The 20043-nt window shown below is 40.2% G+C and overlaps 1 protein-coding gene across 7 annotated transcripts in view; it reads left to right on the plus strand.

Annotated features, from left to right (window-relative positions):
• LOC139761939 (breast cancer anti-estrogen resistance protein 3 homolog) overlaps positions 1-20043 on the plus strand; it is a 680749-nt gene that overhangs the window by 568132 nt on the left and 92574 nt on the right. For all 7 annotated transcript variants that reach the window (XM_071686635.1, XM_071686632.1, XM_071686633.1 and 4 more), the window contains one exon: positions 16362-16428. In XM_071686635.1, coding sequence (XP_071542736.1) covers positions 16362-16428 — 67 coding nt within the window. The remainder of the gene's footprint in view (positions 1-16361; positions 16429-20043) is intronic.

Consider the following 20043-nt stretch of genomic DNA (forward strand, 5'->3'; position numbering starts at 1 on the left):
TGTGTTCAGGGATCGTACCGTTGTACTTAGGGATCATAACGTTGTGCTCAAGGATCATACCGTTGTGCTCAAGGATCGTACCGTTGAGCTCAAGGATCGTACCGTTGTGCTCAAGGATCATACCGTTGTGCTCAAGGATCATACCGTTGTACTCAGGGATCATACCGTTGTGCTCAGGGATCATACCGTTGTGTTCAAGGATCGTACCGTTGTGTTCAAGAAGGTACGCTATCATGGAAGGTCCTTCGCCAGTGTGAAAGTATCCGACATTGTTCTCTCTCCCAAATTATATTCTGTTAACAAGAAGGAATTACATTATGTAAATTACATCAATTAATTTTCCCATTAATTGCGACAGTGAAACAATTATTAACTTTCATGCAATGATGAATTTGATAGGTTTAACCATAAGACTTGAGAGCCTTCTAGAACGATATATTGGGATGTTTACTTCAGTGATCTCTGATTCGTCACCAAGAACGTTGTAAGTGTACTGGGAATGATGACGTGTGTGTGTGTGTGTGTGTGTGTGTGTGTGTGTGTGTGTGTGTGTGTGTGTGTGTGTGTGAGACTCGTCGTAAATTCTATAAGATTCTGATCGGTCGTGTCCACAGCTTCCTCTCATCTTGCCAGAGAGTCAAACATTTACTCACCAGCTTCATCGTCTGGTGTCCTGTGGTCTCTAGAATCTCCATGTTGACTTAGCACTGATGGGAGACCGTTCGTGCTTGGCTTACTGCGGACTTTCGGAATGGTAAGGAAGAATTTCACCTGACTGTATTTGAACTTTTCCTTCAGTTGCTTGACTCGTCGTTATGTAAATCCCAGTTTGTTCGGTCAGAGGCTGAGTTACCCTGACGGGGTCTAAGACAGCCAACATAGCTGCTATATGTGGGCTGGTGAGGCTGGCGTGGTAGAAACTTCTCCAGTCGCCTGCTGAGTGCCGTCAGCAGATGCTTGTGGTTTTCCTATGATCGTTGGCAGCGGCCTGAAGAGTCATGGTCCCGCCCACGACTTGAGGTCTTTGAATCTTCAAACCTGTTCGTCATCTGGCTTAAGATTTGTCTTCTAACTACCTCTACTTTCTTTTGTCTCGCCTGCTGCACTCGTACCTTAAGAAATTTATGACTTTTATTTTTCCTACTTTTTCCAAAGACTAAATATCCTCCTCAACTCCGGGTTCCATAAACATCTTCGATTTTAGAGTATTTTCTCTCTTCTTGATGTATTTATGTCTGGTCATCAACTCTGAGAGACTTTAGATAACTGTTTGATATATGATAAGCTTCTTACAGAACGTGGCACAGGGGTTATACCTCCAAGTTCCCTTTCTCCTGGCTTTCTTCCTTCACTGTATTCCTCATTCGCCGATCTGTTCCCGTAATTGTTCTTGGCTCAGTCTTCCTCTTTACACCCTACAGAAGCGGCGTCTCTTTGGGAGCTGTTCTGTCTCCTTCACTCTTTCTACTTTTTATCATTCATTTCCTTACTAATATAGATAACCGAATTCACTCAAACACATCCTGGTTAAGTTCAATTCCTCACAACCCAGTATCTACCCATCACTCTTTCATCTGATGGATCTGTAATTCCTCCACTCAGTACAGTAGACGTATATGTTATTACTGAAGTAAATAACCCATGTTGGAAACCCGAGGTCACACAAATAGATAAAAAAAAAAAGTCTGTCTCTAAGAAGCTGGGTGTCCTGTTCAGGTGCTGTGAGTTTTCTTCTAAAGTATTGTTCCGATCATACTAAGGTTAATCCGTCCTTGTATGGAGCGCCTTCATACTCACTAGAAAAAGAGCAAAACAGTCCGACTTATCAACTCTCCCAGTTTAACTTTGCAAATTGACCCATTTGTCGTATCCTACAATGTCGGTTCGCTTTTCTTTTTCTATAGATATTACTCGGGTTTTTGCTCCCGAGAGCTGGTGACCCGATATTAGGAAGACCAAGTGATGTTCGGCAGTCTACCAGAGGCCATTGACCACGCAAGGGGTGGGCGGTTGTGATATCAGTTTCTTTCCCTAAACCGCTTAGTGTTAGAACTACTTAGACCCTTATTTCTTTACTAACAAGTAGAACCTAACTCTTTTTAAAAGGGAGAATTTCAACTTCGTCCCAAACTTTATTTTCTTCGTCTTTAGGTATTTCTTCCTCTCTTTAACCCTTTTCTTATTTCAAATAAGGCCTGATCTTGATGTGAAGTTTTTATTCCTGACTGAAGCATCCAACATGAAAAAAGAATTAACTGTGTTTTTAAGTTTTCTTGTCATTCGGATCAGTTATTCCAACTGTGGGTCCTTTTTTCTCCTGCAGGTTGGAGGCCAGTTCTCCCAGTAATGTACCATCATATGTAGTGGCTGCACTCATACTACCAGCTAGGGTTCGAGCGTTATAACTAGAGACACACTGCTGTAATCTGATATTTCATAACATCATAAGCTAAGAAGCAAAGGTTCGGGTTAAGAAAAACACGCACAGTTCTTGATAATTAAATTTACTAATTTGATATTACGAGTGATGACGCATTACAGTGGTATGACAGACTTAGCTTGCCACCTCTGATGCAAGCCACCACCCCCTCAATGCTGACGCAGATATGGCACCTGACCGTAAATGACAGAAGGCTATGACGCTTGAAATAGCATATGATAACGTACCACTCACTTGTGGAGGTCTTACTGTATTGGTGATAATATCGTATGGTGATATCGCAAGACATATGGCCATCCTTGAGCTGGCACACCTTTCAGTGAGTAGTTTATGGCTCTCTTAGTGGAACATGGGACCTGCAACGTCTTCACGTGACAAATCACAGCCTAGCATTACCGTCGTGAGATAAAGGGAGAAAATAGGAGAGAAATGTCTTCTTCCATAGAGCAGTACACATTAACCGTGTTCTTCCTCTTTCTTGTATCTGTTTTGCTGTTCTTCCTTTTTCTTGTGTCTGTCTCAGCGAAACAAATTGCAAGTACACATGTAGACCTTCATGTAAGTAGCGTGAACATCATATCCACAGAGAACGCTGTATCATTATAGGCGCCTACCACTCAAGTGTTGTGCTGAGCCGCTGCGTAAGAGAGAAACAGGATCTGAAGTTACTACAGCTGGAGAGAGAGAGAGAGAGAGAGAGAGAGAGAGAGAGAGAGAGAGAGAGAGAGAGAGAGAGAGAGAGAGAGGGTTTAAGAAACTGAGCAGTTTAAGTAAAGATCATGAAGCGTCCTGTATTTGGAAGGGGTCAAGAAATTAAAAAACCAATCGGGGTATTGGTAACAGAGAAACCTCACATTAGCACAAAAGAGGCCCATGAACGACTTGTTCATATTGATTAATAACAGATGAACTTAAAGCTGACGAACGTAACAGAGCAGCTGCGTTCTGCGTATGTTCAGTATCCTGTTTGACTTCCAGTTAAGTAATAGACGGCTCGCTCAGTAATGACTCAGATCAAGACTCCTTCTCCTCCTAAGCAAACCATTGTTGTGTACAAACTTCGCCCTATATATATATATATATATATATATATATATATATATATATATATATATATATATATATATATATATATACACACACAATTCATACTTTAAAAGGATATATGACGTTACTCTTCGATTTACACCGATGCAAGAAAAACGAAAAACTATTGGTGAACTTCAGATCACTTTGATACTTTAAGAACGTAGAGATGAGAAATCCATCTTGTACACTGTAATGTATACAGAAAGAATGGTCTGGGAAGCTCTTCATCCCCCCAGCTCGATCTGCGGCTAGGCTTTCTCATTGTTCCTTTGCTCAGGTTGTGTGACGCTGTGGCCCGTAGATGTAGGTACACACCACATCGCTGCCCGTCCTCAAACTTCTGGCAAAGAATATTTTTATCCTACTGGAACGGTAATTAAAGTGGCCAGTGCAGGTTCTTGATAAAAAGCAAGAGTGAATATACACGAGGGAAAGACAATATCAACTACCACCTCTCAAGTTATTCAGCTCCCTGATACTTTATGGGCCATCGATTTAGAAGATGGAACAACCATCAACAGTTTGGTCAGTTTCTACAGAGTTTACCCAACCTGTCAAGATGTGATAACTCCACAATCATGTAGACTACAACCACCAACAGCCTGATTGAACGATGGTGCAGCAGCGAACCTTACTCCCGCAGTGATCTGTGGAGGTAAACATGAGGTACAGTCTCCCAAAAAATGTATCCCCCCCCCGGCCTAAAGTTTCTAAAAATTTACAGTTGACCGACCAAGATTAAAACTTAACCTCGCTGCCAACCTGATGCAGTTTACAACAGCATCAGGTTGGCAGCAAAGTCAAGTGTTCATCTCAATCGGCCAGTTGTAAATTATCAAAAACTTCAGGCGGGGGCGATACTTTTTTAGAAGACTGTACATTTCAACTATGCGTTTCAGTGAACACATTAGTGTTTTTAGCCAATACTTTAGATGCCCTCTGTTTACCTTTGGTAATGATGCCGCCAGTGATGGCTAATGTAAATACTTAGTTTTATTCAAGATTCAAGAAAATGATGCCATGAACATCCAATCATGATTCCACGTCTTAGGATCTGATGGTTTTCTGGAGGTTCCTGTCCGTCTTCCTTGCTCTGGCATTAGCTGCTTTGTCATGCTCATCGAAAGTAACGTCTTATGAAATCTTACGTCTCTTAACTATTTGTAGTGAAGGAATACACGTTTTCCTTCATTAAACTTTATGTTCTCAGTGGTCCATCCATCCATATGTGTGACTGTAGTATTAGAATGTCCTATCATGGGTGACTCGATCATTCTTAGGTCACCCACCGTAGTATTGCTTCAAGGGTGAGGAAGATTTTGTCTTATTAGAGATTCAGGATCGCGTATCTTACATTTGGAGTATTATGGTAGAGGACTGAAAATCGACTTTCTTACTTTCCCAGTTTTTCTTTATTTATGCATTTTGTTTGCTGTGAGTCGGATATTACTGTATATATATATATATATATATATATATATATATATATATATATATATATATATATATATATATATATATATATATATTACTTTCGTCCTCTTACTCTTAAAGGGGTTAAGTCCAAATTATATTCATTCCCTCTCAGAGCGCTTTCCTAATATATGATACCGTTGATATTTATGCTAAACTTGTGCTAGATAAAGAGGCCATGGGTTACAGAATTGGTTGTTATACAAAATCATAAAAACATGTGATTAAGAAGGACCAAGATGTGTATACTATATCAAGGCTTGGCTTCAGGTACTATTGGTGCTTTAGTATAGCATAAGACGGTAATGATAAGAAGTGTAAAGCGTGTGGCCAGACACACACACACACACACACACACACACACACACACACACACACACACACACTGGAACGCTACGTCTTAGATAATGACCAAAAAGAAAAAAAAAGAAAGGTGGGGTGGGTGGGGAACTTTAGGGATAGGTCGGAACAGACTGCGAGAAACGGAACAACACTTTATTGTTATTAATGTGGTGTTGTTGGTGATAAGATATATGATATTTTGAGATTAAACGTTTTCCATTTGGCAGATGAGCTTATTGTAAAGAAAGCCTTTGAACTTAAACTAATGAACCAACCTCATAACAGCTTACTTTAAACTTAATGTAATGAACCAACCTCGTAGCAGCTTACTTTAAACTTAACGTAATGAACCAACCTCGTAGGAGGTTACTTTGAACTTGACGTAATGAATCAACCTCGTAACAGCTTACTTTAAACTTAACGTAATGAACCAACCTCGTAACAGCTTACTTTAAACTTAACGTAATGAATCAACCTCGTAACAGCTTACTTTAAACTTAACGTAATGAACCAACCTCGTAACAGCTTACTTTAAACTTAACGTAATGAACCAACCTCGTAACAGCTTACTTTAAACTTAACGTAATGAACCAACCTCGTAACAGCTTACTTTAAACTTAACGTAATGAACCAACCTCGTAACAGCTTACTTTAAACTTAACGTAATGAACCAACCTCGTAACAGCTTACTTTAAACTTAACGTAATGAACCAACCTCGTAACAGCTTACTTTAAACTTAACGTAATGAACCAACCTCGTAACAGCTTACTTTAAACTTAACGTAATGAACCAACCTCGTAACAGCTTACTTTAAACTTAACGTAATGAACCAACCTCGTAACAGCTTACTTTAAACTTAACGTAATGAACCAACCTCGTAACAGATTACTTTAAACTTAACGTAATGAACCAACTTCATAACATCTTATGATTATATTCCCACTGGGAATGACAAACAGCCTCTGTGACGTTTTTACGTAATCGTCTTGCAATACCGCTAACAGGATAATCATGGGCTGCACAGTGACCTAGTCGTTCATAGTGACAAATTCTGTTAAAAAAAAATCAGGAAACGACCTTAAAAACGGACCTGTCTCTCCTGTTTTAAGTCGCTAGAATAACACAGTCGTCCACTGTCTCTCCTCATATGATACCCGTGGCTTTTGCACTGTTGTATCAAGCTGGTGTTCCTCAAGGCTGGTCGTGCGTGTATGGAGTTCCTTTAGTCCAGTGAAGCACAAGGTTCACACCTGGTATACGTGAAGCCGAAGTGCTCTGCAGGAAGTTAATTGAGTGGACTGTTATCCTTAGATTTTTTTTTTTTTAAATAATACACGACTGATTTACAGCGATTATCTATCTATCTTTCTTTCTGTCTGTGACGCTGCATCTTCCTGTCCATCTATCTATTTTTGTGTCTGTGTATCTTTTTTATGTAATTAGCGACATAGCATTTGCAAACCATGCCCAGCCATGGCCATTTCAGATGATATGAGAAAAAGATCAAAGAATTTAGTCAGAGTTACCGGATATTTGTAGACCTAACTCTTAAAGGAAGAAAGATTATAGAAAGGGAAAACGAAAGGAGGAAATTTCCACAGCTTCGCGGTATAGAGGAAAATCGAAGGTTCGGTTAATCTTCTTATGGCCTGTCTCCACACACTGTCATCCCATATCTAGTGTCCCCTATATAAAACATAATTCCCGTATGTATATAAGCTTTTCCTACTTATTTTATTTTGCATCCTGAGCTGACTCAAGTCAGACCAGAGTTTCTGTTTACATCGTCTCTATTCACAAAACGTTTTCCTTTGCATTCAAGTCTCTAGCCATACTCGAGTCTTTCATTGCTCTTTAAACATCTGGGGCCCGAGTCTCTTCAACACGTACCATGCGATCGTTAGAAACGCCATGGGATGCACAGTGGAGAAGTTTAAGAACGTCCTGGACAAGTATTTACAAAGTGCACCAGATCCGCCAGGCTGTGGAGACCCAACCCTGCAGCCTAGGCCCAGCCCAGATTGTAGGTAGAGACCCCCCGAAGACTTTATATCAGATATTTACCGGGTATAATTTCCCTTGTGATCCACCAATCAAACGTATCTTCGTGTGACGTAGCATATGTATTCTTGACCAACCTATCATCTACAATACTCTGTACATGACTGTACTAATCCGACTTTCCACTGATTTCTATACACTTCATATCTTCCTCACACTTTCATTCTTCACTCTAATTATCCTTCTAATTCCGGCTTCAGTACACAAGTTATCCATTTCTTCTACTTTTAGCTTTACCTTTCCCAAATTACATAGACCTAGGTTTTCACATATAGGATATATATGAATGGGACGAAAAAGTACCCCTTCCTTTAGGCTTTTTGTACACGCTACAATATATATATTTTCCTTTCCTTTTCCACGGAACTTTGATTTCAACTTTTTTTTCTCGTTCAAGATAGCTCACACCTTGAACTTTCCTACAACCATCCTTCCTTAACTTTATTTTTAGATCTTGATGGTCATCCACCCACAGCTTTAAGTTCGTCACCAATCAGTATGATGTGTCACTTTGACCTGTCATCTCTGTGACAGGTTAAAGACTAACTCATCATCTTTACTTTCAACACCCTCGCTCTACACACACATCACCAAGAATTCACCAGGTATTCACCAGTCCCATCACTCTATCCACCGCTTCCTCCTCCTCCTCCGCCTAGCCTAACACCACAGCATCATCTGCATACAGAAGCGTAGTAACTTCCATTTTGTCACACCATAATGAAGCAGCACACCACAGTCATCCTGTCTGGCTCTTATCACACGTCATGCCTCACACAGAAAAACATTAAACAACCATGGTGACGTCAACCACCCTTGCCGCGTTCCCACATTCATTTCAGACCCACTCACTCATACTACCACTTACTCTCACATGCGCTGCTACCATCATAAAAATTCACGGCAGCATTTAGAAGTCCTTCATGCACGCCACAATGAGATAGTCATTTTCAGAGGACCCTTTCTCTTTACTTGCTCATATCCCGGTTTCTGGATCCATCGATATTACATTAACTTTCTGTTTTATTGATATTTTTCCCATTACCCATTCAACTCTGCACATCTGGATTATAAACCTTCTTGCCTTCCTGAACCCACCTTGATCCTCACCTGTAAAGGGTTCACCAGCCCTGCTCATACTTGGAGTCACTTTTCCTACTAAAGACCATGCTATATTATACTAATGAGACTTATTCCTCTGCAGTTCTTAAACTCGCTTTTGCATTCTCTTCATCTGTAAAGTACAACAGTTACTGCCAGAATCCAGTCAGTCATTAGGTATTAGAGATTCTTCTCATGGCTATACACTCAGCAATGGCTTCTTGATTATCTTTCTATGTGTTGTTCACGAGATTTTCTAGACGTCCATTATTTTAGCCTTTACCGTATGTCTTACTGTTGTCAGTTCGTCCAGCTTGTAAGCCGCCCTTGCTTCACTTGTTCTCACGTTGCATCTGAAGTATCTTTATGGATTGGGGTTTTACCTAACCTCGTTTTGATCAAGGCTTTATATCCGCTTTCAAGTCTGAGTGGTGCTGTCGCGGTGAGTCTGACGGCTTAGGTTAAAACATCTTTTACGTCAATCATAATTTGCATAGTTCTGGACGGTGGAATCTGTATCTAACCTGGATAGGAATTTGCCTTTGTCAAGCACGTTAAGCCACTCAAATACACACACACACACACACACACACACACACACACCGTCCCCTGTACCACCCAACAAACTTGCATATTCTCAGCGCTAAGCATTAACTAATTTATAAGAATGTGCGCGGCTCCTCTTCGTGTTGTGTCCTTTACCTGACGTGCACTTTGTTGGTTTTGTTTATCTCATTTCTCTGGTCTGTTGTATGTTTATCATAATCATTTCCACTGAGAAACTCTCATATATCATCAGTCTTAAACTACTGTCTGTGTCACTGTGGTAATATCTCGCTTTCATTTCTTTGTAAAGCGAAGATTGGACGAAAAATGGTCAGATTAATACCCATCGATACAATGATGCTTTTGGCGAGTGAAAAAGTTAGATGAGCCGTTGAAATACTCATTCATTTGGTACTATGGATTGCTATGCAGGCATATTAATCCCTCCCTAGGCCCGAAGCCTATCCTGAGAAGGGTAACAAGTTCATTATCCTTGTGCGAAACATATGCATCATTGGTATGAATTGAGCATAATTATTGCTTTCTGTGGATATTCTATACAATGACCTTTTTACGTTAGTAAGAACGAACATATTGCTAGGAATGTGGGTCCATTTTTCCATTAACTGATGAAGTATCTTGCACAGCAGACTATGGAGAAAAACTTTTCCACTTTTCATACCATACCAATTTGTAAAATGAGTTAATTTAAATTCCACATAGTTTTTCTCCTGTAATTTTATCTAAATTCATTATTTCGTCTTAGCGTTGTGTTAAACGAAGCCTGAAATGGTTTAAGCGGTTGAGGTTCTTAGAGTCGGCATCTTCAAATAATTACAGATTTGAATTCTTTTCGTTTGGTGTCGTCATGATCTGATGCCGTCTACTATGATGATTTCATTTAATTTTCTTTGTGGGTAACGCATTTTAGTTCACAAAATTCATCGATAGTTAGTGCAGGGTCATCTAACTTAAGATATTTTTTTCTTTTGCACTTCCAGGGCTTGTAATCTTGGAAGCGATCTCTTGATATACACATCCGTGTTACACTATAAACCTTTCTACTCAGTGTGAAATCAGGCAACTCTAGCCAGCTACATGTACTGTGAGGTAGTGTTGAATGATGAAACATAATGATCATCAGCAATGTCGGGATAATGAAATATATATGACAGGTTCTTGCTTATACGTGCATCCGTCGAGAGCTCCGCCTTAGATGTAATTCGGTTCGTCAGTATATACAGCTAAGAGTATGATTAATCACTGGTATTATGTTGGTAGTATCTCCCAATTGCTTGTGTCTGGCGTTTAAATCCCCAGTTAGGATGGTAGATTTGGTATCATGCAGTATGTGTAACTCCTTTGAACATTTATGATCTTGATAGGATAAGACCTTGTGTTCATTAGGCATAACCGTTAGTTGTTCATATGTTATTATTCTTATTTTTCTTACCGTAGTTATTTTCATAAGAAAGTTGAGTGTTTCTCCACACCCTTAGCCCCAGGCCTTATAAGTGGACACTGGTGACTTCTGGCAGTTTAACATAACAGCTATACCAGACGCCATTATTGTTGCCAGGTACCGCTATGCAGCAATCTCTCAGGGTATTTGTAGATTTTTTTTTTTTACCACCCGGATCAATGATATTCAAGATGTATCTCATACTTTGGAGAATATTGCGTTTATGTCATAGAATAATTTCGCTAGTGATTCTGTCAATGAAATTTTCAATGCATTTGTATATTCTTGTTCGTGTTGTAGGATCCTCGTGTGAGTGTAGAGTTATCGTATAACAAGGTTATCTGCTGGTGGTAGACTAGGCAACTCTGAGCATCACCCGGGCCTGGTATCGGGTTGCTTGTCGCGTACTGTGGAATTGTACATGATTGATCGATAGATTCATTTCTTGATTGTTTGATAGTCCAGGGAATTGTGTAAAATTGTAAATACTTGTTTAGGAGGAGAAGTAGAAGACTAAGTAGTTGTTCTAGTGTTTTCGTCTGTATAAGGAAGTCATACGAATATTGTAATAAACTTGTCAGTAGACATAGACACAGATATACGAAGTTCTAGTCTCAGCAAACAAATGCATCACTTTTCAAGTTCGTAATGTGTGTGTAATGTTCCATGTGTATCCTTGGCTGTAGACTATCCTGTCTTTCCATGACAATAGATGAGAGTGGTGGAGAGCGAAGCGAACAAGGCCAGGCTATTATAGTGGTTCCCCCAGCCTCTGTACCTCGTCGTAAGTTGATAGTGTATTTGTGGTATTATCCCTATAAGACAGATAATTATCCTCCGCAGAGGAAAGTAACGTCTCTCTCTCTCTCTCTCTCTCTCTCTCTCTCTCTCTCTCTCTCTCTCTCTCTCTCTCTCTCTCTCTCTTATATATATATATATATATATATATATATATATATATATATATATATATATATATATATATATATATATCTGGTTTCTGAGTGTAATAGTGTCTCTAATTGTCCGTCTATGTGTATGGGCGTGTAGGCCAGTACGAATGACAGTGTATGTGATCGCATGTATCATTTGATTACTGTATGCCAACACATCAAATGGCTCAGCAGACTTACATACAGTGTAAGCATCTGCAAAACCATTCATTCAGCGCACGATGTATGCAAGCATAGGCAACACACACAAGCACAGTCGCTGTGAGAACAACATTCTCCCTTATGAACGTATGGCCACTCGCACCCCCACCGTGTGTCTCGTAAAATGTATGCAGGCACACAGTCCCCAGACACGGTCACATGAACATGCACGCCTTCTTATCAGTTTTTGTGTTTGCATTAATGATAAGGGGAAAAGAGAGAGGAGGGATAGAGTCCGGAGAAGAGGATGTGGAGAGGAATTCGAGAAGATGCAGAGAGGTATCAAGGGCACGGGAGAGTGAGAGGGAATATGATGTAGTATGGGGGATAGTGAAAAGAGGATATAAGTGAGGACATAAGAAGGTCGTGGAGAGGGAATGAAAGTGAGGATTTGCGACAGAGAACATGATAGGAAGAGAAGATAATAGTAAGGGGCTGGAAGGGAATGAGAAGGAGGGAGGTAGATGAATCGTGAAGATAATTGTGGGAGAAGATAGACGAAAGGTTATAAGAGTGAGGCTGGGGCAGAAATGGATGGAGGTTGGAGGAGAAATGGTTAGATAGAGGGTGGAAGACAGGGAGAAAGGATATAAGGAGAGAGAATAAGGACAAATAACCGAAACAACATAAGATGATAAGAAGAGATGGCAGAAATACGAGAAGGTAAAGGCGCTCGAGCGGAGAGTACCCGAGGTTTGCGGATGATGAGTGTCTCTAATTAACTAATGATCGATCGATCAGGAAAGGTTGTAATGGGCGAGGCGACCAACGACACAACCCCAGCCTTCGTACGCCACACATCATACTGATAAGGACACAGTAGTTTTCCTGGTTTTCCTTAATCTAAAAAATAGAATTTGAGGTTCCTGTTTACAGTACACAGAGGCCTGTGTAAGGATCTGTTAGAGTTGCATTGGCTAGGCTCATCAAGTTAATTGCAGGCTCTCATGAGCTTAGCTTTATGTCTCAAGTGATTTTATTCTGACATGGTATGTATTTGTGTTGACATGTTTGCTTATGCAGATCAGACCGCACAACCAAAAAACTTGTCTAGCTCACTGTCGACATCAGGAGACGATTTATGAAACTTTCTTGGGTTCCACGACAGGCAGAAAGTGCTCTGAGGTTTTTCTGGTGATAGTTACGCCGTTAGCAGCAAATTCGTTGACCATCGCTCCAGGATACTGTGCTGTGAGACATTCAGGGAGGTTGACCCATGGTAGCCGAGTCTGATGTATTTTATCCACTTGTATTGCACTAGCGGCCCACATATTGTCCCTCTGGTTGGTTGCCAGTCTTTTTGAGATGCTTAACACTAACCTGCCTTTCCTTCACTTTGTGTAGCACCGAAAATCTATAAAATCCAGTATAACGTAGTAATATACTTTGAATGTGAGTAAATCTTATGTTTATGGCATTATGTATCATGGAAAAAAAAAGTGTATATTGTCCAACACTCTCCTTGTCATATCAAGATATTCATATTTCTTCGAAAGTATGATAGGAACATCGAAGCCTATCACTTCGTTATACTGTCTCGTAGACTCGCACCTTCATTCTAAAACTACCGCTGTAGTCAACACGGTCCACTAGTTTTCGTGTATGATATTTTCTTGCTTCTCTTTTCTCCGTTGTTATTAGACATCTCGTCATCGGGTTAAGTAGCTAATGGTGGAAACCCCATCCTTAACCTGTTTTAGGTGTTAGAATTCATTCTTCATCTCTAACTCATTCTTCTGCCTGGAGAAATAAGAAGTTTGTAGGTAACATCTAAAAAACCGTTTATGGTGTATGGCTGAAATCAGTCCCAGATGAGCCAAGAGTCGATCATTATGTCCTGCAGGGGGCAGCTGGCACTAGTAGTCTTACACATCAAGCAAGACGTGCGGTGAGCACATCGTGCTATCGCTGCCGTTATGGTTAAAGCTCACTGAAGGTAACTCGAAAGTAGCTACGCACTTCTATTAGTTCGTGGAGAGACAAGTTCCATGAGCGTACTCAGGGGAATTATTTGTAAGAGTAGAGCACAGATCACACGAGAATCAGAGTGGCTACACTCACTGGCATGGAACTTCAGGATGTCTTGTATGATAGACAATATGAAAATAAAAATCTTGTGAAGCTTGAGTTTGATTCTGTTTTACATGAGGATACAAAAATAACAAGTGAAACCAGACTATCATGCATTTGAAACGACCACTTATATAAGAAGATGGCAAGGAAACTGAATCCTCTGGCAAGAATAAGGGGGAAATTCCTTGAAAGGAGAATGAAAATTACCTTAGTAGGAGAGGCACGAAAGATGCACATGAAAGGAGCTTCCTGAAATGGTCTGTGCTTGATTCACGCCTGGGACTGGTGCTTTTCTAGATATATGTAAATGGTTTACTAGAAGGATTAGACTCTTACTTTTGTTTGTGGCTTATGCAAAGGTTATGAGGGAAGGTAGGAGTGAGGAAAACGGCATCAACCTACAAGGGAACGGAGGTGAACCCCAGTTTTGGTGTGATACACTGGTTGATGAATTTCATCCTGAGTAGATACAAAGTGAATGAAGATGGGACACAGTGAATGAAGGCCTCGATGTGAATTTTAACTAGCAGGAAATTCGATGCAGTAATCTTTGTGCAAGATGGACTCGGTAGTCGACACTACGTAAAATGTTGCGAGGACCCCACTATCAGAGAACTGTACAGGTGACAAACTGTCTGCTGGCAAATATCGGAATCGCATTCGAGATCATGGATGAGGATATATTCAACATATTGTACATGTCTTACATTAGGCTAAAACTAAAAAGTATCCTTTAGAAGCACAAAGAACTAATAGAGAAGGTCCAGCTCTAACAAAGATGATACCAGAATTTAGCAAGCTGAAATACAGTGAGAAGTTAGAGGCCTTTAATTTGTCTACCTTGACATCAAGGAGAGTTATATGGTGATTAAAAAAAATACATTTCTCAATCAGTTTTATGACGTCATCTGTGAAAGTTTCTTCTAAAGATGCAAAGATGGAACATCGTGAAATTAAGTAAGATACGTGTTAGAGAGACTGTGAATAATTACTTTCGTAGTACCAAAGGAGTGAATGCAATACAATGAAAATGAAACTTTAGAATAGTTTAAGAATGTGTCCCCACGAGTGTAGTACTCCCTCCCCGTACCATTCTTGTGGTCTGACATACGACCAAACATTTCCTTTGTCTTCAGGTTTCCAAGTGATTGTTCTCACGGATGACTTCCCCATCGTATGGCTGCGTCACTGAGGTGAGGACGTTAAAGAAACAGGAAATGCATCCAGTTTTCTTTCGACTATCGGAAATCATATAGTAATAGGCTCTCATTAGCGCTATCATCCCTATTTTGTCTACATACATTTTGACAATTCCATCCTTGTACCATCTTTCGTTGATGAAATGTTTATTGTTGTTTTTGTTTTTGGAACATGATGGCTTCAAGGTGACGGTTGTGTCGGTGGGTTTGATACACACATTTCTTTAGCCGTTCTCACATTACCTGAAACATAACCAGGGAACCTGATCTGCGGACCTTTTGATACTACGAGGTGTGACCGAGTGATGTATTCAAGTTTTGTATTACTCATTGTGTTTGAACACAGGTTGTGTGACTTGGAGGCCCCAGTTGGTGTGAGCCACACCGACGTCCAGTTTCTGTATCATGAGTTAATCTTGTTATGTACAGGCAATGAGGAGTATGTTCCCTCGCCACCATCAGGTTGGTACGTACAGGCAATGAGGAGTATGTTCCCTCGTCACCATCATGTTGTTACATACAGGCAATGAGGAGTATGTTCCCTCGCCACCATCAAGGTTGGTACGTACAAAGTTTGTATAGCATTGCAGAAATCTTTGAGGGTAGGTCGCTGGATGGCTGGAAATCATACCACGAAAATACCCTGTTTGTTGGTTGGGGGGAAAGGTTTTGGGAACTGGGGAATTTGGAAGGCGTTTGTTGGAGTGTTCTTGGGAGTGTGGTGAAGAAGAGATAGGTAAGGAAAGAGAAGGAATGGAGGAGGTTGTAATAGGGCCCCGGGCTCAGGTCTTTGGAGCTGATTTACTCAAGTCAATCCGTGAATACCAATTTCGAATTGTTATAGATTTGTTTTTATTCATGTCTCTGTTCAGAATTATTTTTATTCACGAATTGAATGAAGCTGATTTTATTTCTTAATAAATATTTTTATTAGATGATGTGTGTGTGTGTGTGTGTGTGTGTGTGTGTGTGTGTGTGTATGACCTTGTGAAATTACTTTCGACACAAAATGACTTGATGTCTTTGTTGATATATGTGTACTGATGTATTTTTTCAGTGTACCGAAATCACGAAGGATTTAAGCAATTGATTTAAAGATAACGATCACATTTTTTTTATTTTTCCATATCTTGTTGCCCCAGTGTTTTGTTACCTAGTAAAGTAACACGGACGTAAGTATTATTATTATTATTAATTATTATTATTATTATTATTGTTATTATTATTATTATCATTATTATTATTATTATTATCATTATTATTAATATTATTACTATACATTTCTTGGGTTACTTCTTACCTGGATAGGGTACCTGTTGACGACCCGCTGTACAATTGGCCGGTATTTAGTTAAGGAATTGTATTATGGCCTATATGATGGATAGATGTATTAAACTTTCTTTTATTTTTCTGTTCACAGAACCAACAGGAGAAATGCCAAAAAAAGAGAGGCAGCTATATTGAGTCCCAGCTCTATAGTCAAGATGGTGAGTACTTAAGGATCTTAGTAGCTTGAAACATTTATGTACCGTTGTTAGGATGTAAGTCGTCATGACCATCGTCTGTACGATGATGATGTGTTGTTACAAAAACAATGAGCGTAGTGACCCCCCATCCTCTGTATGTTCATCTTTAAGATCATTTCTTGATAGACTATAATATATATGTTCTTGATAGACTATAATAATTATCTTATTAAGGTAGGTAACTTCATGTGCAGTTGATATATCTTCTTTGTTTTTATGCGTGTGTCCAGTCATGTATCGATGCACAAGAGTGAGGTGTGGCAAAAAGCATGTACATACTACATGCGCCCCTACCCACACACAGTCACTCACTGTGACTGTGCAGAACAACAGCTTGTCCTGGGACGAGGGAGAAGCTAACGTTGGTGCCACACAGACCGTCACACCGTAAATTTCGACAAATGGTTTCCTAGACACCCAAGTCTACACTTCCATCTGCCGATCGATAACTCAAAATAACTTCCAGTTCTCTCTCTCTCTCTCTCTCTCTCTCTCTCTCTCTCTCTCTCTCTCTCTCTCTCTCTCTCTCTCTCTCTCTCTCTCTCTCTCTCGGCTTGTGATTCCTTTCTCCTCGTTTCTTCCCCTCAGTCTCTGTTGGCTGTTTAATTAATTACCCGTCTCAACCGCTGATATTTCTGTCATACTGAATCTTCAATACATCAGGTTGGTTATATCTTCGTGACCATAGTTTTGACAGAAGTAAACGACGTCATAGCATTTTTCAGTGTACTGAGAAACTTTCCAGACATGTGACAGAGTTAACATTTTCCCGAACACCGAGTTGTTCACCTGTGCCTGGTATTGATGAACTGATCCCGTAATCTCGACTTTTTGGGTCAAGGAATACAAAGAATTCAAATAGCAACAGACCAACGAGTCCTCTCGAGGCTGTTTATGATAAAGGAAGAGTTCAGAAACTTGTAACTTAAGTGTGGTTAAAGCAGAGAGGCATACTGATGATTGAAAGACGAATATAGTGCATATATTTAACGAGGCGCAAATAACATCAGTCGTGGAACTCGAAGCCACGTATTTGTCAAGTCTATTCTTAACCGTTACTGTGGTGGTGATTTCATCTACTCTAACCGGTAAATCATTACATAAACTAACAGTCTTATTGAACATGAATATCTTTGCCTCATTCAAAGTAACACGTTCACCCACGTGTTTCATCACTACGAGTGAAATCATGGAAAACCTAATTGACGACTTACTCCACATTCCTCCACTTATTTTGAATCCATTTAATCATCTTCAGCTCGATCTGCGGCTCTTCGCAGTTACCCCTTTAAACTCTGCTTTGGACAGGGTGTCTCTGTGGGGCAGTTACAACTTAGCATTTGAATATCTTTCCATTTCCCTTTCTAAAACCAGTACACCTTCCCCATCTCCACTGATGGCTCTGCGTTTCATCCACTGAACATATTAAATTCACGTGTCACCACTAGAACGTCTACTCTATCTTGGAAACCCCCAAGTCTGCCTATAGAAAACAGGAAGTTTTGTTCAGCTGCCGTGGTTTTCCCTCTTCTGAACAGTTGCTCTGAGTCCACAAAAGATTGATTCGTTCTTGTAAGGTGAATTGTTCTCACCGCTTGGGAGGTTCTCACTCTACGAACTCGACAAAATTGAGTCCAAAACAAACCAAGTTATCATATGCCCCCAACCTAACCTTAAAACTTGACCCATTTACCGTGACCGCAGTTTTGGGTAAATCTTCATCTGTGAATATTCCTTGGGTTCTGTTCTCGAGAAATGACACGTCGTGTGCCCCCGCCATTACGTAGACCACTGCAAACCACTGTGTCATAGGAATACAATGTGGTCGTCGGTAGCTTAAGGATGGGCTGTCGTGATGTCTGTTTCTTTTCCTAGATCGCTAAGCTTTGGGACTTACCTTTTCATATAATTCCAGACAATTATTACCTGCCCCTTTTCTAAGAAAAAGAAAAGAATTTTTTCACATCCATCAAAACTGATTCTCTCTCTCTCTCTCTCTCTCTCTCTCTCTCTCTCTCTCTCTCTCTCTCTCTCTCTCTCTCTCTCTCTCTATGTATGTATTTTTCTTTCTCTTTATTGTTGTACCTTTTTAGCTTTTTTCTTATTTCCTCTAAGGCCCGACCTCAGTGAGGACTTGTCCTTGGCCAGAAACATCGACTTCAAAAAAGATTATGAAAGTTGGCGGATGGCGAGAGTGGTGCACAGGGATGTGTGTAGGTGGTGGTAAATTTTACGAACGTGATAGTTACGCTTCACACGGTGTCAGTACTTCTTCCTCGACCTTTAACATTTTGATCTCATCACTGCTAAGGTATGTGAAGGCCATCATATTGGTAATGATCTTAAACATGGACACTAACGGTGATGGAGCTCTCGTGCGGTCAATGATAGGATATACAGACAAGGCGGACGGAACACAAACACCACACACAGAGGAGCATGTCTTCTCGTAAGTCTTGGTCCTCTGTCTTGACCTGACCTCATGCCTTGGATCTTAACCTCATACAAATTGAGATATAAAATGAATATGGACAAGAAACGCGTGCACAAGCAGCGAGTGCTAACAGACCATCTGGCGCTGTTAATATCAAAGTACAGTCCACATGATTTAGTCCAAAGAGGATGGAGTTAATCAACAGCAACATGGGGAGGGTGAGGCAGGTGGCTTGGCATGCAGGGGAGGGTCCAAGGCGTGGGTGTAACTGACTGCCGTGTGGATGGGTTCCTTCCGCTATCATGTCCGCCATAGTAACACATTGTTTATGTCCCATTACGTGCAGTATGCGTGTGTTACTTGCTGCCCTTCCTGTTTTTTTTTTACCTTTAAGGATGTTTTCTTTCCTTGTTTTCTTTCCTTGCTCCTTTTCCTTTATTTTTTCAGGTTTTGTATTGAACACTATAAGTATTCTTGATTTGTCCTTTTTTAATGTTTTCTGTACTTGCGCATCAATCAGTATTTCCGCAGCAAGTCAAATATTTTTCTTTCAGTGTAGCCTATGCTTTTGTTGGTCTGTCACTACTATTCTTGGTGACAGCTGCTAAACATATAGTTTAGTTTACTAGTAACAGCTACTGAACGTATAATTTAGTTAGTGTTGTGCATCATCTCAATCAATCGAGGCGAAACGCTAAACGCCATACAAGGCACAGGAAACTTGTCATTTGAATCATTACTTCTGTTCTCGTCAAAAGTCACTGAATCTGTATTTTTTGACAATTATTTAGCCATAATTTTGTCATTGATTATGAACTTTGGCACAGAAATGTCTTTTTACATGTACCACTCACCTCCTACATCAGATTTCTGATATGATCATTTTTGACTTTTCTTCGAGGATCAGAGGACACTTTTTTGTGGGTGGGGTGGGGTGGGGGTCATTGCTTAGACGTACTTTAGCCACTGTCGATGAAATTTAGCATAAAAATGTCTTTTGCAAAGACTTCACATATTGCTGATTTCATATCTATGACAACCATTTCCAGCCTTCGTGTAGATATCAAATGATCTGAAAACTTTAAACTTTCAGCGCTTAGTTACGGTGGTTAAGATATGGAGAGATAGATCTTGTTCCTTGC

Source organism: Panulirus ornatus, chromosome 42 (genome assembly GCF_036320965.1).
Source record: "Panulirus ornatus isolate Po-2019 chromosome 42, ASM3632096v1, whole genome shotgun sequence".
Taxonomy (NCBI): Eukaryota; Metazoa; Arthropoda; class Malacostraca; order Decapoda; family Palinuridae; genus Panulirus; species Panulirus ornatus.